Raw genomic sequence first — 19318 nt, 5'->3', positions numbered from 1 at the left:
TGCCAGTGATAAAATGAAGTTGTTTTATGAAGGAATTCCGTAAATACCCTTGTGATTATTTTTCTAGAGTGAGATTTGAATTGAGTGACAGACGCTTAAGTGAAATTTTCATGGTTCTTTCTTCGTTTTCAGATTAGGTGCTCTTTCTAAGAATGCAGTACTACTTCACAATTTAAGTCAAGAATTTAGCCCTTTATTTTCCCGTTTTCATCTCTGAAATATGCATTTAATGCGGCAGCTTATTTCAATCTTTTTCCCCTCACATTTATTTGTATGTCTAAAAAAAAGGTAAAATATGCGTGCAGTTTTTTTTTTTTAATAAATAAAACTAAAATTGAAAAAAAAAAAACATTTTCCGTTCTCTACAGGCTCTCAATATTTTCCTTTAAGCTCATTCTTCAAATGGGGACACACACACAAAAAAAAATCACAGGGAACCAGGCCAGGACCTTAGAGAGGCTTGGAAAGCACAATGTCCGTTTTCTTGGCCATTGTCTTGGCTCCTCCGTTTACAATTTTCACACGAGCTTTGCACAGAGCTTCCGCATTTTCAAATCCTTAGTTGCAATCAAATGTACCGCAAATGTTAAAATGTTCCGAGTTCCAGGGCATTTTCGTATACTTAAACGAAGGTCTGGTTATAATATATCGCACACTTGCTTTACTTTTTCGCCAGTCCTGGCCGCTGTTGAGCGTTTCAAACGGAGGCCATCGACCACATCAAACCTTGTCACAAATGTTAACAAATGACCTTGAAAGACATTTTTTAACTTTCCAACTGTTGAAGCATTTGGCACGTTTCCGTAGTTTTCAGCAGCATGATGCTAAATAACCACACCCAGTGTTATAAAGTGCAAAAAACAGATGCGGGGACGATTTCCTAAAGCTCTGACTGGTAGGTGCGAACTGATCTCGGTCGCCTTTAGAAAAAACAATTCCTCTCCCCACTACTTTATGCCGCCAATTTCAAGCACGCTGCGATAAACAGTCGCTTTATTTAAAAAAAAAAAAAGGTTTTTTTTTTTTGTCGATTTGACAAAATGTAATTCATTTCAAAAATTTAAAAACAAAACAAATTAAAAAAAAAATATATAATAAAAAACGCAAGTATTTTTATTGTTCACAGTTATGTCGGATACCTTATATTGCATTTGAGTCAACCTACTTAAGTATAATTGCTAAGTTAAGAATAGGTTCTTACAAAAATAATTTATGGCGTTTAGAACTGGTGGTGTTTCCCCCAAAGTTTAAATCGTGAGGTGCCCGACAATGTAGAACTACAAGTATGTAGGTGATCTAAAAATTTGAAAAATATACTTTTCAACTGTTGTTCAGAAATTTGTTTGAAAGAAGAAATGACTACTTCTTATTTTATGAAACCTAAAAAATGTTAGTAGAATAATGTTTTTATAATTAATCATCAACTCTTCAGTCTCCAAAAACGTGAAAAAACATTTATTTGTTAATTTTTCCTCGAAACAGCTGAATTGCAGTTGAAATTTGTTTGTGGAAGGATTAATAGCTGATCATGGTTTTGTTAGAGAAATCAGCACAGATTTAAAAACGTGTTTACTTGTCTCCTACATTGTAAAAAAATATTTTCGATCAATATAAATTTTTACTTAGATTTATATTTGAACATATTACTTGAACATATTGGTTATACTAAAAGTAATGAAAAATGTCTTTATCATCAACCATATAGTTTTAAATCAAAAACCTTAACGAGAAGAGTTTCATAAATACAGAAACTAAGATTCTATGTTTGAATATTTATTGAATATATTCTGATTACGTTACTGAAAATAAACTCTTAACATTTAAATCACTGTCAATTAACATTTATAGTTTCAAATATAGAGTAATCATTTCCTTTCAGATGCAATCAAATCTATTTTAAGTAAACCAAACACACAAACGTGATTGTACAGAAAGCAGAAATTTGCTTAAAATTTCGTATATATATATATATATATATATATATATATATATATATATATATATATATATATATATATATATAGTTGCTCTGAAGTGAATTTCAAGTAATAGTCTCTCAAATGTAATGATTCTGCTTTGCATTTATATAGCATTCCCTAATTTGTTTAACATTTACATTGCATTGAGAAGCATTAATACCTTTTGTTCTTTGTTAATAGTTGTTTAATGAGCATTTCTAAAATGTTTAAGCAATTTAAATACATATATATGTGTGTCTGCTACGAAGTTTAAATACATTTTATTATGCTACAATGTATTGGAATATAAATTAACTTGCATAAACAATTCAATGTGTTATATGAATCCTCATTTTCAGTCGTTGTTAGTTACTATTAGAGGGCCATTTTTTTCTATTATTATGCCAAAATTACGCTGCATAATTTTGAGAAAGGTATTTCTATGAACATTTCGGAGATAAATCATTACGTCCCTTAAAATGTTTAAATTTTAGTTTTTAAATAGCAAGTATTGACACTTATTTACTTAATGCAACGCTAAATCAAATGCAATCTAAACTAAGTTCCATCCTTCGCTAATCTAAACGCACAGATTGAAACTTTTCATTTAAGAGATATCATTAGGATTACCGTACCTTGCTCACTATGGGTCTCATGCGCTCTCGATAAAATAATTTTACCAGACATCTTAGTGATTGAAAGTTAGTGGTTAAAACTCCAGAACAAGATGAATCAAATTATAACTAGGCTTACACTCCCCCCCCCCCCCCCGAGCTCGCAATGAGTTGCAAAAAATCATAATAGCGGAAGCAACTTACTCATAACGAGCGCCTGTGGTTCACCATATGACCTAAGCCAATTTAATGATTTTAAATCAACACTTTCAGAAAACACTACCACCATAGCGATTCGGACACGTCACTCACGCTAAGGAATCTAAAAATAGTTCACATTTTAACTAGTTTGTCGTGAACTGATACAAAAAAAGCGTTTTACAGAGATAACGTTTCCCAATGTTGAAAATTTGGATGGATAACTCTCAAAATATTGCCAATAGCGCCAAATTGAAATAAATACATTACTTGAGTTTGCATTCAAATTAACACGGATTTTCTGTCAAAATGGTGTAAGTGACCCCCTTTGGAACATCCGAGTGCAACAAAAAAAGGTGTACAAGATGACCCCATTAGGAGTCTACATAGCAAACTTCAACTTTCTACGGCATACCGTTTTTAGGTTATGCGTGTTACTTACGTACTCATATACGTACATACGGACGTCACGAGAAAACTAGTTGATATCAACGTTTGTATCGTCAGAACGGACATTTCGGTTGCCCAAACTTTCATAGGTACAAATCCACGAGAGTCTGCCCGAAAAAACTACTCTACATTCATTCGGGGGTGAGAAAAATGGAAATTTAGGCCGATATTTGAGCGGTCATTTTTTCGTAAATACAATTTTCCCTTTACTATGGAAAAGGTAGTAAAAAGGAAATGTATGTCCCTTAAAAGCATATACATATCTCAAAGTAATGCTCAGTTTGTTTATAATATTCTGCAAATGCACTCTTGATAAGTAATGTTTTACACAATAAATCAGAAGGAAACGAACATCGCTGTACTTATGACACAATAAAATGTGAAAAATTATTTCTTGCTTGTCTTGTAAGTATAGAAGCTTTAGACTATTGCTGCTATTTGTACTAGGCAAGCATGAAATCATTTTTTCAAATTTTATGCCTATATAAATGCAGGAGGTCTGTGAAAACCATTCCTTTCGACTCGTACTCACACTTCAGGATTTATCTTTGGGAAAAGCATTTTATTTTATACTGGGTATCTGAAATATTCATTTCTTTAACTAAGTTAAACTTTATGTATTTTGCTTTTTATTTCGAGTTTGTTTACATCTTTAGAAAAAAAATATGAATAAAAAATTTACATGTAAATGTGTCTGTACGTAGCGGATTCTCCTAAAGAAATTCCCAAAAGAGCACTTGAGTACAGCGAATGCACTAGGAAAGAAATCAGTAATTTTATTAGCAAGCAAATCAGATCAGTAATTCGATTACTACGCAATTGGATTCCTCTACAGGGATCGTTTGCAATACGTTTTCCCTTATGATGTATGAGTACTTTTATTGCAGTTTCGAGAACAGATTAACTCAATAAGGGGTATGTGATCAATAAAAATATCCAAATGCACTATGATGCCTCTTGTTTTGATACGCATAAACACATCAAAGCAAAATCTGGCCATCAGTAATCATTAAAGATGAATCAAGCGTTGGAAGTTTTATTAATGAAATCAGGAGGAATCGGTAAGCTGCATGAATGTGACGAAATATTCATCGAAAATATATTTCTTGCCTGTCTTGTTCTGTAGCAGATCTGGTTGTAACATGATATGTCTACTGCACAAGCAATCATTTTATCACTTTATTTTGTAACATAAAATGAGCTGTCACGTTCCCCTAGACTATCCCGTACTATTAAAAGTTTTGTGAAAAATGTTTCAAGATAGATATTATTACACACAATCACTTTTTGCAAAGCTTTGCATGTCAGTTTAGTGTATTGATCACTGTCAACTATAGTGTCACATCTAACCAAAACAGTGATGGAACAATAAAGGTCTTACGTAATGCTAATTTTATAATTGATTTGTTCTAAAACCCTCCAATGGACGAAAAATAATTATGGGGTATTATACTTTCCGGTTAGTTTTCGCAGCCTAAAAAAATAATTGCGAATAATTAAAATTAGAGAAAAAAATCCTAAATTGAGAAATTTCGATGATGTGATATTACTTATTATTCTTTTGAACGCATTAGTATGAACTAGTGATCAGTGAATTCAATTATTCAATTGATTATTCTTACTTTTAAAAAAAATGAAATGCGCCACTTTTGTTGCCAGTGATTGCTTGATACATTTAAAATTATGTGTGCAGACTGTTTGTAAAATTGGAAATATGTTTTAGTAAATTAATCACTTGTGATATTCGACAGAAAGATAATATTTTGAAACATTGTAAGCGTTGTAAAGATGCATATATATTAACTGAACATTTAATGGAAAACTTTACATTTTCACTCATTAGGTGTGATTCTAAATTTTGCGTTAATATTAGTTAATTGGTATTTTTAAAATTAATATGTCCGATTTGTAGGAATTCAATTTCACATTTGGAAAAGTGGAAAATGTGATTGTTGGCTTTAGAAATGAAAAAGTATTCTTCATGTAGAAATTCAAAACAGTACCTTAGCATTTTAAATTACCAGGTGTTCCCGATAACCGTTTCAGGACTTCAAACAGGGGTAGGGTTTAGCCTAGATATCACTGAAGCGTATCATAATAAAGGTTCAAAAATATTTTTTGGCTTCGTGGTGTCCACTGAAACGACAGAAATGAAAAGACACCAAATTAAACAACTTCCGTTTTAAAGACAATTTTAAGTAAATAAAAATAGCATGAGTAAGACATGTCCGAAAGATTTGCCTATGGACTGCATCACATCTATGACAGACGGAATCTCGAGTGTTTTGGAATGTCGGCACAGCACCATCAACAGCGCTAGAAAATCATTACTGACCCTGCTTCGGTCCATGACTCCGAAACATTGAATTTAACCCAACCTATCCCCAAATAAACGAAGCACTCTATAGTTTAGTCAAGACAAATTCCACACCAAAAAGTTCATCTATACTTTTCTGCGTTTAATTCCTAACGGACTAAAGAAAAAATACCGTAAATAACTGAAATAAGCTGTTTCAAACTCCGCAATAACATCACCTGCATGATAGGCCATTAATATATTTGAACCAGGAGTGTTCGTTGAACAAAGTATTTTCAGGATTTCAAAAACATCTTAATCTGAAGTTATTTATCATCCATTGCGTTTTTTGTTTCGTTTAAATGATTCATTTAAATTCTAAAAATCATTTTTTTTAAATTTAAACCGTTAGATATTTTGTATAACTTCATTAGTCAAAACTATGTGTAAGAAAACAAAAATTAAACATTTAGCAGTAGCCACCTAATTGGTCGAAGTGAATAAAAATAAACGTGTTTACAAAGGCGTGTAAAATATAATGCTCATTCGTGCTTTAATTAGTTACTTTGTTGACTCTAAAGGTTAAGAAAATTTTCCTTCGTTTTTCTGAAAAAAAGTTCATTAGAAAAAAAAAGAAAACTTTAAGGCATTTCTTATGATCATCACGAAACAAAAATACTCCTAAATGCATTTCAGAGAACAGTAATTTTCTGAGAGGTTTTGCAATACTATTATAACTTAGTTTTGATAGATATTCATTTTCAAGCAGGAACATAAACCGAGTACCATACGTTATACATTTTCTCAGAATTTAGCGGTAGCAATGGAGCTCAGTTTTATTCTAGGGGGCGGGGGAGGGTGCCTTTAATAGAAAAGCATAGCAACAGTTTAAAAAAAGGAGTTTTTTTTTTTTTTTTTTTTTTTTTGAGCAATCACGATATTTTATTGCTTTCATTTGACCGTTTTTGGTGTCCGTGTCTTTTTCAACTTGGACCAGGGACACCAGCACCACCGCCCACCGTTCTCTGCTGTCGGCGCGGCGCGGCTGCTCCGGTTTTGAGCTATCCGATCTCCTGGTTGGAGGCGTCCATGTTTTACACACACGCACGTTCACACACACACACACGACTTCACACACATACGTGCATACACACAGGTCTAGGCGCACACACAACTATGCACACGTAAGAGGAGAGGCAGGTTTGGGGGGGACAGGAGCCATTTCTAGAAACAATAACTCCAATGATTAGGGTCCTGTCTCAGTTCGTGATTGCGAAAAACATAATTTGGATTCAAAATTTCAGAATTCAAATTATTTTTTTTTTTTTTAACAAACAAAATCTATATTCATTTCTTTCTATGATTTGTAGAATTTCAGTTCCCATAGAATTTTTTTCCATGGAATTTAATAATTATCTAATGTGTTGAATGCACTGAGCAATAGAAACAGTTATGTCCTAAAATTAAAATCATCCATCCTGCTTTAATACACACTAAATTATTCCTTTTAATAAAATACTTGAATTAAAATAATGTCATAGTTCTTTAATAAATTCATTTATTTAAAAAAAATAGATACTTTTTGGAAACTGATCTATAAAAAATTCCCTCAAAAACAAAACGATGTAGAAAATAGATACTTTCCAATTCTGTACAAATATTAGCTGTTAGCTTGTTCAATAAACAAACTTAAAAAAAAAATGCTATTTTTAGTTATTCATCATACAAAGTCTGCAAAATATTACATTTCGTTATTTTAACTAATACCCCATTTCAATTGTAATTGAGTTTCTTGTTAACTAATACAAGGGCTTAATTTGCATGGGAGCTTATGAAAGCTCACCTTACGCAGCTCTTTTATTCTGCTCGATGGAATTGCAAATCAGATGAAATTTTAGCATTTTTACAAATGAATTGTAGTATGGAAAAATGCAGCATTTTGTCTTTTTCCCCCGATAAAATTAAACCTTGGTTTATCCGTAATTTTTGTTTTCTAGAAACTTCATTTAGTCGTGGAGTTTTCTGAAAAATTATTTGAATTTGTTTTGCTTTTTACCTTATTCTGTCAGGATTGTATGGTTTTTCCTTATTTGTGGAATGTGAGACATTATTGATTATAGGGATGTGTCGTTCATGAACGAACGGGGCAAAAATAACGAATTCTTAAAATGAACGGATCCATTCGTTCACTTAAAAAATGAACGACCGTTCTTTTGAACGGTGAGCAGTTCGGATCATTGTATTGCTACTTGTGATAAAATAGCATTTTTTTTTCTTTTATTTACATTTGTACAGTACAATGTATTCATTCCAAACTTTTTACTTTCTGCTTTATTCATCACTAGCGGTACCCGCACGGCTTTGCCCGAAGCAGGAAATTAAAAGTTCACTTGATTAGCCTCTATATTTATAAATAATGGATGATGATTTTTCGCCAATTTGCTATGGTTATTTGCTCGCTCATGTTACGGTAGTTTTCTCGTCCACGTTATGGTAATTTGCTCGTCCACGTTATGATAATTTTCTCGTCCACGTTATGGTAATTTTCTCGTCGACGCAGTGACGCACACAAGGGGAGGGTTCAGGGGGTCCAGACCCCTCCCATGATCCTTGAGTTTTTCCAATTGACTATCCTATATATGCAGTATGTAAAGCAAAGGTAGCAATAATATCAGATTTAAAAAAATTAAAAATATAATTTACTAGGGGCCCGTCCCGAACTTGTTCGGGCTGAAATATTATGTGTCTTAAATAAATATTACGCAATTTTTTTCGTTTAAAAATATCATTGCATGCAACATTTTTTTTGAATTTTTTATGAGGTTTTGAAAGAAATTGATTCATTTCATTTCCTAATCAAGAGAGACCAACCTTTACTTCCCCGTCAAAAATATAATTTTCCCATATGTAACGCTTCACTGCGCATAATTCTACGTTTGACCTTCAACTTTGATGATGGTGATGGCTCAAGAATTTTTCATTAGCAATTGCAGTTACTTACATTTGGAATAGAAATGCGTAAGGATCATGGGATTTCGAATAATATTCCTGACTAACCTACAGCTAGTCCAGTAGAATAATACGAAAAATCATAATAATCGGTATTGATTTTACTTGGGGTCCAGTTCCATTGCATACATAAGACAAATTAAAGTTTTGCTACGAAAGTATTGGAATACCGCCTTTAATTTTATTATACTGAATATGGGCTTTTAAAGTGTTCTTAAGATACAGAGATCGCACAGGGTTTCTAAAAGGAGTCGACTTTAAACAGACTTGCAGTATATCTGCACGTGTTCATCAAGGGAACCACAGGAGTAGTTTGATAAGTCACCGAAAAATTGCGAAGATGACAACTCTCACAATGTTGTCTCAATCTTTTAGAGTTTTATCCACGGCTTCTATATTATAACAGTGGCTCATCGGTGACGACTTTAAACAGACTTGAAGTTTATCTGCATGCGTTTATCAAGAGAACCACAGTAATAGTTTGATACGCGTCACCGGAAAATGCGAAGATGATCTCACAATGTTGTCTTAATCTTTTAGTTCTTTAAGAGTTTTATCCACGGCTTCTATGTTTCAACAGTGGCTCATCTAACATCAGTCTTACATTATGGGGTAGGCATTTTGAAGACGCTTTCCCAAATGGCCCATTTTTTTCTTACCATCCATTCCATTTTTTTTCTTTCATGTACGGAGTCTTTATGAAGGAAGACATTCAAAATAGTTTAAATCTGGAATGGTCAGTTTTTCCACCACTAAGTAAAACTGCTACAACTTAGTAAAAAACCACCCACATATTCTCAACGTTACAATAAATCCAGGCTCCACTTGCAAAAAAAAAAAAAAAAGCTTCAAAATCCCTGAAAGCATGGATTTTTTTTTCAAAATAATGTGTACAAAACAGAGCGATGAGGTATACGTTGTTGACTAAAAGTACATCTGTACACTAATTTATCTCTCTAGACCATACTACTTTCAAAGGAACAGAGCGACAGACCAAACAAAAGTACATCTCTTTTTATTTTATGAATATATTTGCATAGACACCTATGCATCTACGGGTAAAATTTAACAGAGACTAATTTTGGAAACAGAACGGTTTGATACAAAATATGCTTTGATTTCTAGCAACACTTTTCATTTTAGATACATTTTCTTTCTCATAGCTAGATATGGCAATGAAATTAGTATTTTTTAACGCTCATCTTTTTTTGCAGATTCACCTGTTTGCAGTCCAGGCCTTAGAAGAGTCTATGGTGTAGGGCGACATGAAACAGTGCGGGTGCTGTGCGAACTAGATTCTGATCCGGCAGACCTTGAATTTCACTGGAGGTTTAATGTATCTGAGCGCAGTCTAGACATAGCAAGTTTTACAGCAAGTGGCCGAGAAAGTATTGCTTCATACATACCACACAGCGATGACGAATACGGGACTCTTTCTTGTTGGGCAACAAACGAAGTGGGATGGCAAAAAGAACCATGCATGTTTTCTATTGTACCAGCTGGTAAGCAAATTTTTATACTTAATGTCAATTTTAAAGTAGGTTAGACTGTAGAATAGACGTACGTGCAATGGATTGATCATTATTGGTTACTAACTAGGAAACGAAAAATTTGTGTAATCGTGAAAAAAAAATCAAATCAGTAGCATTTGAAAAAGCAAAGTGAAGTAGGGTTTTTTGACTCAAAAATTAAATAGGCCACTTTTTTTCTGCATGAAAAAGTGTTTCAAGTTTAATAGGTACCCTATAGTAAATGGAGTGTGCTGATAACGAATCTGTGTTTGAAAATTTTCATAGAAACTGCCAAAAATACTGAGAGAATATTTAATAAAACTATATTTAATAAAACTATATTTAATAAAAAATCCTACAAATTTGAGTTGTTCATAAAAAATGCAGTTTTATCTACGATATACAATAGTTTTTTTTGTTTTTTTTTTTTTTTTCAATAAAATTGGTTCTTTCGCTTTTTCTTCATTGGTTTTGTCGTGTGAACTTTCATCCGATGATTGCTGTTGGATGGTTGGAAAAGGTGGAGAGATGAGAATTCCTATTCCATGAGGTACAGATCGTGTAGCAGCCGGTAAATGAAGGTACTAAATTGTATGTTTATTTTTCGAATTGAAATACTTGACATAGCAGGAGCAAAAGTAACAGTCGTTTCCATGGCTTTTTGGTTCCTTATATACCATAGAAATGCCAAAGGGTAAAGAACTACGTGAACCTTTTGTTCATTTTCTCAGTAGCTAAACACACTTTGTGTGGAGCCCAATGTTTGTCCTGATCACCAAGCTTTACACCGAAGTAAGCATAATAAGCTTTCTAGATAAATATTGTTATGTTTCGTTGATGATTTGTAATCGGTAAATTATCACACATGTAACAAAATATATCCGGTCTGATTTTATACTTTCTTTATGACATTATCACGCACTAAATAAGCAGAAAGCAAAACACAAATTGATGCTACAAACAACTGACATTAACTATTTCATAAACAATTGCCGATGCCGCAAATTTGTGTTTGACAGATGAGAAAATGCAAAAGTGTTGCAACTGAAATAAAATAAAAATAAAATTATACTAAAATACTCTTAATTGATGCATCAGGGATTCGCCAAGGGTCACTAGACATTGACTATACCAAAAATCAACTCCGGGGGACCTCATGGAGCTGAGATACAGAGGGGTGAAAAATCCAACTTGTTCCGTCCTGTAAACTGTTCTCAAAAGCGTATTTGGTTTTGTTTGGGGTCCGACGTTTGGTTTTCTTTCAGGTAGGACATTAAAAAAAATGATTTTAATGCAATTTAGGAAATATCAATAAGGTACTTTTTTGCTTTAGTACAAAATATCTCGTAAGGTTTTTTTAATTTTGAGAAATCTTGACGTGATGGGCTCAAACCAAGTTATATTCATAATCAGCGTACTCGTATTATCTAAAGATACTTATCAAATTCAAAACACCAAAAACACATGTAAACCTGTGTTATAGACCCTTGTCCCCCGCAATCGGAATATAAGGTTTTAAATTTAGCAAGACATTTCAAAAAGGTCACAAATTTACCTAGAAATGCCTTGTAAAGTGAACCAATGTGCATCTTACCCTGGGTATGTTGGTTCGCCTCATGAGAAATGTTGGACCACACTGCGCAAGCAAGTCCTATTACAATTGAATTGATATTTTTTTTCTCTTGTGTGCTTAAAATTAAAATCATAAAGTTTAAAAATAAGTAAAAGATATTAAATTAATATTAATTAACTAAATAGCTTTAACTAAAATAGTAAATTTCAAATGCCATAAGTGCACAGTACAAATAATTTTTGCAGCCCAAAGGAAAAATTAAATCTTTTATATTTATAAGAAGATTAACGTATATAAAAGTTATTAAAAATGTAAGTTAAATAATATCTATAACTATTAACGTCTTCGGCTTCCCGAGCAGACAATGGGTTCTAGAAAAACGAAGACATTTATGCACTGTTGCATCAATTATTTTATTTACGCCAAAATCATCTGCATTTGGCTAGAACCAGCGCACCTTCGTTCTTCATCATGTTTACTGCTGCGCATTGTCAGAATGTTTTGTTTTTTTTTTTTTTTCTAATTCGTGTAAAAGTTTGCATTTTTGTCGTCGTCGAAAATTGGACCAACGTACAATGTTTGTTGGCTTAAAAAATGATATCATATTTTTTCCCCACTGCACAAAAATAAAAAATTGCGAGAAATTGTTATTTAAAAAAAAAAAAAAACTTTCATAATTTTAGGAAATAAGGCAATTAATTGAACCAATATTGTTGAAAACGGTTCCAAAAAAAGTTTCAGACTTTTAAAAACTACTAGACATTGCAAAACACTTTCTATACGAAAAGTTATTCAATATAATTGTATCATATAATTTCCTTTTATAATTTTAAAGACTACTGATGCTGTTGGTTCGTCAAACATTTAACTGAAAATATTATTAGTATTGAAATAATTGAGACCGATTCATATTTTTCTAAAGAGTTTCAACTTCTCCAATACGTAATGTTCTAAATTATAATTTAAAGCAGTGAGAAGCAAAGGGATGTAAGTGGCAAAATTAAAAAGCTAGAGATAACCAGTAAAAATCGAAGGGCAACCTCTCCTCCGTCTTGGGAAAAGATATGGCACTAATTACCCTGGTAGGTGCTGCTGTACTGCGTAATTTAGAAAAAAAAAATCAAAACCTATCTAGAACATTATATTTATACGCGTTTTACTCAAAACTTCAAAATGTCCACTTACATCCCTTTGCTTCTCACTTGTTTAAAATGTCATTTTAACATTTTTACATTTTTTTCTCGTTAATTCCGCATCTCCTATTTAGGTTTCGATAATAATACTTTCAGGAGAAATTTAGTCTAATAAATTGCTTTTGTATATGATTTTAAAACAATTACAATACAACAAATACTAGTTGGATTAGTTAAATATAATTAAGAATTCTCATGATAGATGATTAAATAAATGAAAAGTCGCTACACAATCAAATCATAAGTGAATTAAGAAACTCCTTTAAAAAATTAAATTTTAAATGCATTAACTGTGAAAAGAAAAAACAGCTGCAAATTGGCTGCAACGTTATACAGCATTCTTTATTTAAACTAATACTATTAAATAACACGGATTAATGACTTTAAAATTAACTTACCTTCATTTAATATTTAATTATATTAACTCTCATTTCCAGTATTATTAATGATGTTGATGTTTTTTCTTAAAACTTTATAACACCTTTTTTCTTTCTCTGCTTCATTAAAAAATCTCATTTCAGCTTAAGGCTCATTTTACTGTCAAACCAGACTTTGATATCATTTTGAATTAAGATCTTGGAGCATGAAACTTTTATTTTTAAGTTGGAAACATAATTTTGGATTATTAAATTTTTGTGCTTAGGTAAAAAGAAAATATAGCACCAAAAATGGAATTAACGAAGTGTTAACAAAACGAAACAAAGAAAAAAAAAAGAGCTTTTTTTTTTGCAAAAATATTTTTACAGAGACCAACTTCAATTGCAGTTCAACATTTTTTTTTTCATTCGTATTTAGAAGAGCGAAACGAATAATAACTATGAGCATACATTTTTTTTACGTCTTAAATGCAAAGTAAGTTTAAGCAAGTGGTGCCCTGGGGTAAAAAAATACATTGAAAACAATGACCTCATTATACTAATGAAAGTTCTTAAGACATTAAAATGAGTTGAATAGAAATGTCTCTTATTTCGAGCAGATTTTTAAAAAAACAAAATAATTATATTGAACCATCTCATTATTCCCTGGAGTTTCTCTTGTAAGATAATTAAATAACTATCATTCTTTTTAAGAAATGTTCATTATCACAACTTCATTTTTTGTTTCCGATTAAGTGAAGGAAATTCATTTGTATATATATTTATTATTTGTCCCTGCAATTTTTCCTGGTCGGTTTTAAAATATAATTTTTCATAAGTTTTTACGTTTTCTCTCAAAAGCCATTATAAAGTACAAGAACTAGTACGAGAAATAAGGGCTTACTTTTTATGTGAAAATTAAATTCACAAGTAGTCTAGCGCTTTGAAAAATAATCGGAATGCTCATTTTCAGTTATTTTAATAATTTCTTTAACAAATATATTTCTTTTCCTGAAAAAGAAAAGTGAAATACTTCGTAAGTTTGTTTAATGTACTTACTTAAATGATTCTTTTAAGTTATTTTAATAATTTCTTAGACAAATTTGTTTTCGATTTACTGTATTATTCGTTTTTCTGAAAAGTGTAATCTTTAAGTTTGATGTACTTATTTAAATGATCATTTGAAGTTATTTCAATAAATTCTTACGTAAATCTGTTTTCGATTCGCTGCATCGGTTGTTTTTCTGAAAAATAAATGAAATATTTAATGAGTGTGATTAATGTACTTACTTACAAAGTTACTCAATTAAGTATGAAACGTCTAATCTCCATGCCGTCCTGAACGGTGTAAAGAAGACACGCAAAAGCTGAGTGTCTTCCTTAGAACTGTTAGACTATGAAGTTTTTTCCCCCAAGTCCATTATATGATGATTAAATCAGTTTTCCTGAAACTAAAAGAAACAATGTTAAATCTTGTAATTACTTCCATCGAAAACTCCCACTGGTTAAAAAGAAGAAAAGAAAAGAAATGAATTTTTTATTAGAACAATGCACCTCAGGAAAACTTACAATAAATTATTATATTACCTTAAACAATATTTAAAAAGCTTCAAAAAACACTAAAACACTTTATATTTTTGCAGTATTGATAAAGTATAGGAGGCGCTGCAGTATCTGACCAATGGCTACTGAAAGATGTAAAACAAAAACATATCCACTTACCCCTGTCCAATGAGACATCTGCCTTGTCCGCGAGAACGTTAATTGTTTTACCTCTTTTTTTTTTTTTTTTGCAATGCACCGCAAGGTCGTGTATCCAAGGTCAAAAACTTTTTTTATTTTGGAACTTTATTGATAACAGACGATCTTTTTCACACATGATATAATTTTGTCGCTATCACCCAGGAAATGCTTTTCTCTGTTATCCGGATACATGCATTTTACTTTTACGTCTGTTGTATTCACAATTCTAGAGCTTGAATACGCCACCTTATGGGGATTTAAGAAATTAACAAAAGAGGTAAGACATTCCAAAGATGAAGTAAGCCAAAACGGTAAAATATCGATAAAATATAGAAAAAAATCATTTCTAATGAGTACAAACGAGAAATCACATGAACACGAAAAAAATGTATGCCATTCTCTACGTTTAAAAATAGGTTATGACTCCTATGGCTAATTTGAATTGCCTTATTTCCATGACATGATACAATGGGTGCAAAAGCATCTTTTTTTCAGACTAACAACGACATTTGTTTTTGCAGGACCACCAGAACCGCTGCAAAATTGCACTGTTGTAAATCACACAGAAAATTCAATTCAGGTAGAATGTGTCGAAGGTTACAACGGAGGCCTACCTCAAGTTTTTACCATAGAAGTCTATGATGTGGAAATGGGCAAACTCCGCTCTAATGTAACACTTGCCCAGCCTGCATTTGTGATACAAGGACTGCCTAGCAGTACATCGCTGACATTGGTCGTATATTCCAGCAACGGCAAAGGTCGAAGTTCTCCATTTACCTTGTCTGCTGTCACTTTGCAAAGAGCGGAAAAGTTAACTGGTAATTAGTTAATCCATATGCACATTAGATATAACTTTTTATCAACAGCTAAAAAAATGATTTTTTAACGTGGGGTTTAAAGTGTCTTAGGTTACATTTGTTTTTTTAACTAAATATTTTTTGAATGTATTTTCTGTTGTAGACTTTTTTAAATACTACTTTCACAAATTGTGTTTAACTATGTTCAAAAGCAAACATAAATACTAAAATACAGAAAATAAAATATTTTACATTAATTTTCACTACAGTACAGATGGACGTTTATACTTTTGATATGAAAAAGGAACTGATGTCGTGAATAATAAAATGTCATTTGATCAAAATAAAATGCTTTACTTTTGAAATAACTTTTGAAGATATGTTTTGAACTTATGAATGGATAGCTTTGTGAATAAAAAACGAATAGATTTTAGCTCTGAAAACACATATTGAACACATAGACTGAAACGGTCTCTTCTCCAATTAGAAAATCATAGATGTGAACCTTTCATTTATCCCCGCAAAATATGTTGGCGATACCAGAAAGATAACTGTACACCAACAAATAGTTATGTACCTGTAAAATGGGAACATAACTGTTGAACGGAATAGTAAAATTTACGTGAATTCTCAATTTAGATATTAAAAGAATTATTGTTGCCTTGTGTAAAAAATATTCCTAATGCAGTTTATGAGTAAAATTTCCTTTATTAAAACAAATTCGCAAATATTTGTTTTTTCAATGAAATATTTACGGTTAATTATTAGCAAAACATGCTCCAACTCAAATGTAGTAATGTATTATATGCTTCAAATTAATATATTACCAAGCTTTTAGTATTAAGTGCTAAAGGAGAAAAAATAATTATTTTCAATTAGGTGAAAGAAATTGAGGACAAATATTTACTATCTCTATCGTGGGACTTATAAACTATGGGATTGCATAAGTTGCTTAATTAAAGAAGAAATTAAAAATTTAATTACACGCATGGTCTATTGTGTACTCAAAGCTTGATAACGCTAATTTATCACTTAAATATTGACTCTGAAATGAGAGTTCGTTTTAATAAGCATATTAATCCTCTTAAAAGATAAAACGTGATGGATGCGAAGGGAAAAATAAAGGTCAAAAAGTACACCTCGGTCAAAAGTTCCTAAATTAATTTGTGTAATCATACATTGGAGTAAAAACAGAGGTCAATGATTTAGCCTTTTCTGATGAAGTGCATACTTTATTGTTGTTTTTAAATATATATTTTAATGAATTCTCTGTCAAAATTATATTTTTAACGAATTAAAAATGACGAAATATACTTCAAATAAAATTGCAAAGTGGCTCTTTTACAATATTTCGTGATTGCTTTCAAGTTATTTCATGCATTTGGTAAAAATATATCAGTGGATTTGATTTTCCTATCTTGTGTCAATATACAATGTCACTTGAATTTCCATATTTTACATACTTCTCTTTACTTATTTTTTGTTTATCTATTGTATATTAACCGAACATAGTAAAAACATATACTTGAAAATAGGTTTATTTTCCAGGTATGCAAGGAATTATAATTTTTCGCCCTGTTTTGGGATTACTTATTGGAGTCGTTGTTTCTTTGGTCATCATAGCCATTGTCATAGTTATTTCCATAAAACTCAAAAGAAGAAGAAAACACAAAGGTAAATCCATTAAATGTTCAAACTGCTAGTCGCAGTTGATATTTGGTAGCCCTGGAGGAAACTTATATCTACTATGTTGTACATGGTAGGCACTATGTTGTATATAGTTGGTATAAGTTTCATTAACCGCTACCATACTGCTAGGTAAATAGTACGGTAAACACGTATAACAACGTTTAGAGATCTCTCAGAATAAACAGGAAAACTGTTGGAACTGTAAAGGGTAAAATCCATTTCAGTTGTCTAATGACTGTATCTTTATACTACCGTTAACGAAGATAAAATCTGTTTTTGTGGATAACATTGAACGAACAAAAATATATTGTCTATAATAAATTAGACATGGGTCAATTGTAATCGCTTTTTGATTCAAGGTCGTAGGCTAGACAGCATTGCCTTGATTAAATCATAAATTAAAATTCTGATTGAATTCTCGTTTGTCGGGCCAAAGTACCCTTGTTGATGGTAATTCAAAAATTGCTATGTAAAAGGAAGCAAGAGCGGAAATTGAAGACTGGATTACATTCGTAAAACTAGAAGGAAGACGCATTGTATGTTAATAATTGAAGGTTTAATTTTTCTACATTTTATCAAAAAGAACTTCTCCAAAAAAAAAAAAAATCTATTTTTAGATGCAGTGTATGTTTGAGTTTCATGGTTGAAGCTTCCGACATTGAATCAGAATAAATTCACTATAAAAAATATCTTCATAAAAAATGTTAATGTTTGAAGAAAACCACTTAAAAAAATATCATTGATTTGAGTAACTAAGTATATAACACAAAGCATTGCTAAAATGATAGACGAAAAAAAAGGAATACACTCAAAAAAAAAGTTTGCAAATTTTCTAAGAAATATTTTGATATAGAATGGTATTGCCCACAAAAAACTCCCCAAAAAATCATCTATTGGGATGATTAGACACACAACAAAGTCACAGCTAGAAAATAAACGAAAGCGACAAAACTCTATATAAAGCACGAAAAATAACATGCATTACTTGTATAGTTTGATTTAAGGGTTAGAAAGAGGTAAAATTCAGTTTCAGGACAGAATCTTCACTTCCTTCCTCCCAAGGGCGCGAAAATCCTGCGTAAGCCCGGAGGAGGATTCCTTTGGGAATGTCACGTTTGCGTTGCGACAATAGACATTCGATTCCGGAAAAGAAATGAAAAGGGGATACTCTACACCGGAAAAGAAAATTTGAGAAGAATTTGCGTAAAAGTATAGTTTGTGTGAAATGCCATGGAATAAAAAAGGTATCCTGTAATCCTTTAATTTAAATTTAGACGACTGCATGCTTTAGTATTGAAGCTATTTCTCTATGAATCTTCAAAACAATTGATTATTTGCTTTTCGATAGACTGTTTCAAAATATTTTTTTTTAGCCTTTTTGTATTACCTTTCCTTTGTTTCATATTTTTATAGTAAGAAGTTAAAACTTGATTCAGAAAATTTCAGGCACTAAGATCGTGTCCATTTTGTTGCATAATTCAAGTTTAGTGTTAACATCCACACATTTTGTGCCATTAAAATAATAATAATAATAATTTTATATTCGCTTCTTAAGTTATAGCCCTAACTAGCCTTAACTAGCACATATGCCAATATGACTGAAAACTAGTAATTATAGCCTTAACCACTAGTTTTCAGTTATATTGGAAAAATTATATGCATACAACTTTGAAGCTCTAAGAAATATTCTAAATATACGAATAAAAATAGCTCATATATTGTTGGATAGGTAGCGTTGAGGTAAGGCGTTATCCCTCTACGCCTTGGACGCGGGATCTATCCCGCAGTGCCCAGTCTATGGATTTTCGAGACACAGAAAATAGTCAGCACCTTTACCGCGTGATTATGGGCCGTGTAAAAGGTCCCTTGACCATCGTTAAAATTTGAATGTTCTCGGCAGGTGCCACCATCTGGTATAATCTTGGCGTCAA

At 31.8% G+C, this 19318-nt stretch overlaps 1 protein-coding gene across 1 annotated transcript in view; it reads left to right on the top strand.

The window, feature by feature from the left end:
• The window catches only part of LOC129227422 (neural cell adhesion molecule 2-like), a 469788-nt gene that overhangs the window by 436202 nt on the left and 14268 nt on the right, over window positions 1-19318 (top strand). Inside the window, exons 7-9 of the mRNA XM_054861975.1 lie at window positions 9740-10027; window positions 15423-15719; window positions 17247-17372. Coding sequence (XP_054717950.1) covers window positions 9740-10027; window positions 15423-15719; window positions 17247-17372 — 711 coding nt within the window. The remainder of the gene's footprint in view (window positions 1-9739; window positions 10028-15422; window positions 15720-17246; window positions 17373-19318) is intronic.

This window comes from Uloborus diversus, chromosome 8 (genome assembly GCF_026930045.1).
Source record: "Uloborus diversus isolate 005 chromosome 8, Udiv.v.3.1, whole genome shotgun sequence".
NCBI classification, from domain to species: Eukaryota; Metazoa; Arthropoda; class Arachnida; order Araneae; family Uloboridae; genus Uloborus; species Uloborus diversus.
This window is presented reverse-complemented; position numbering and strand designations above follow the sequence as displayed.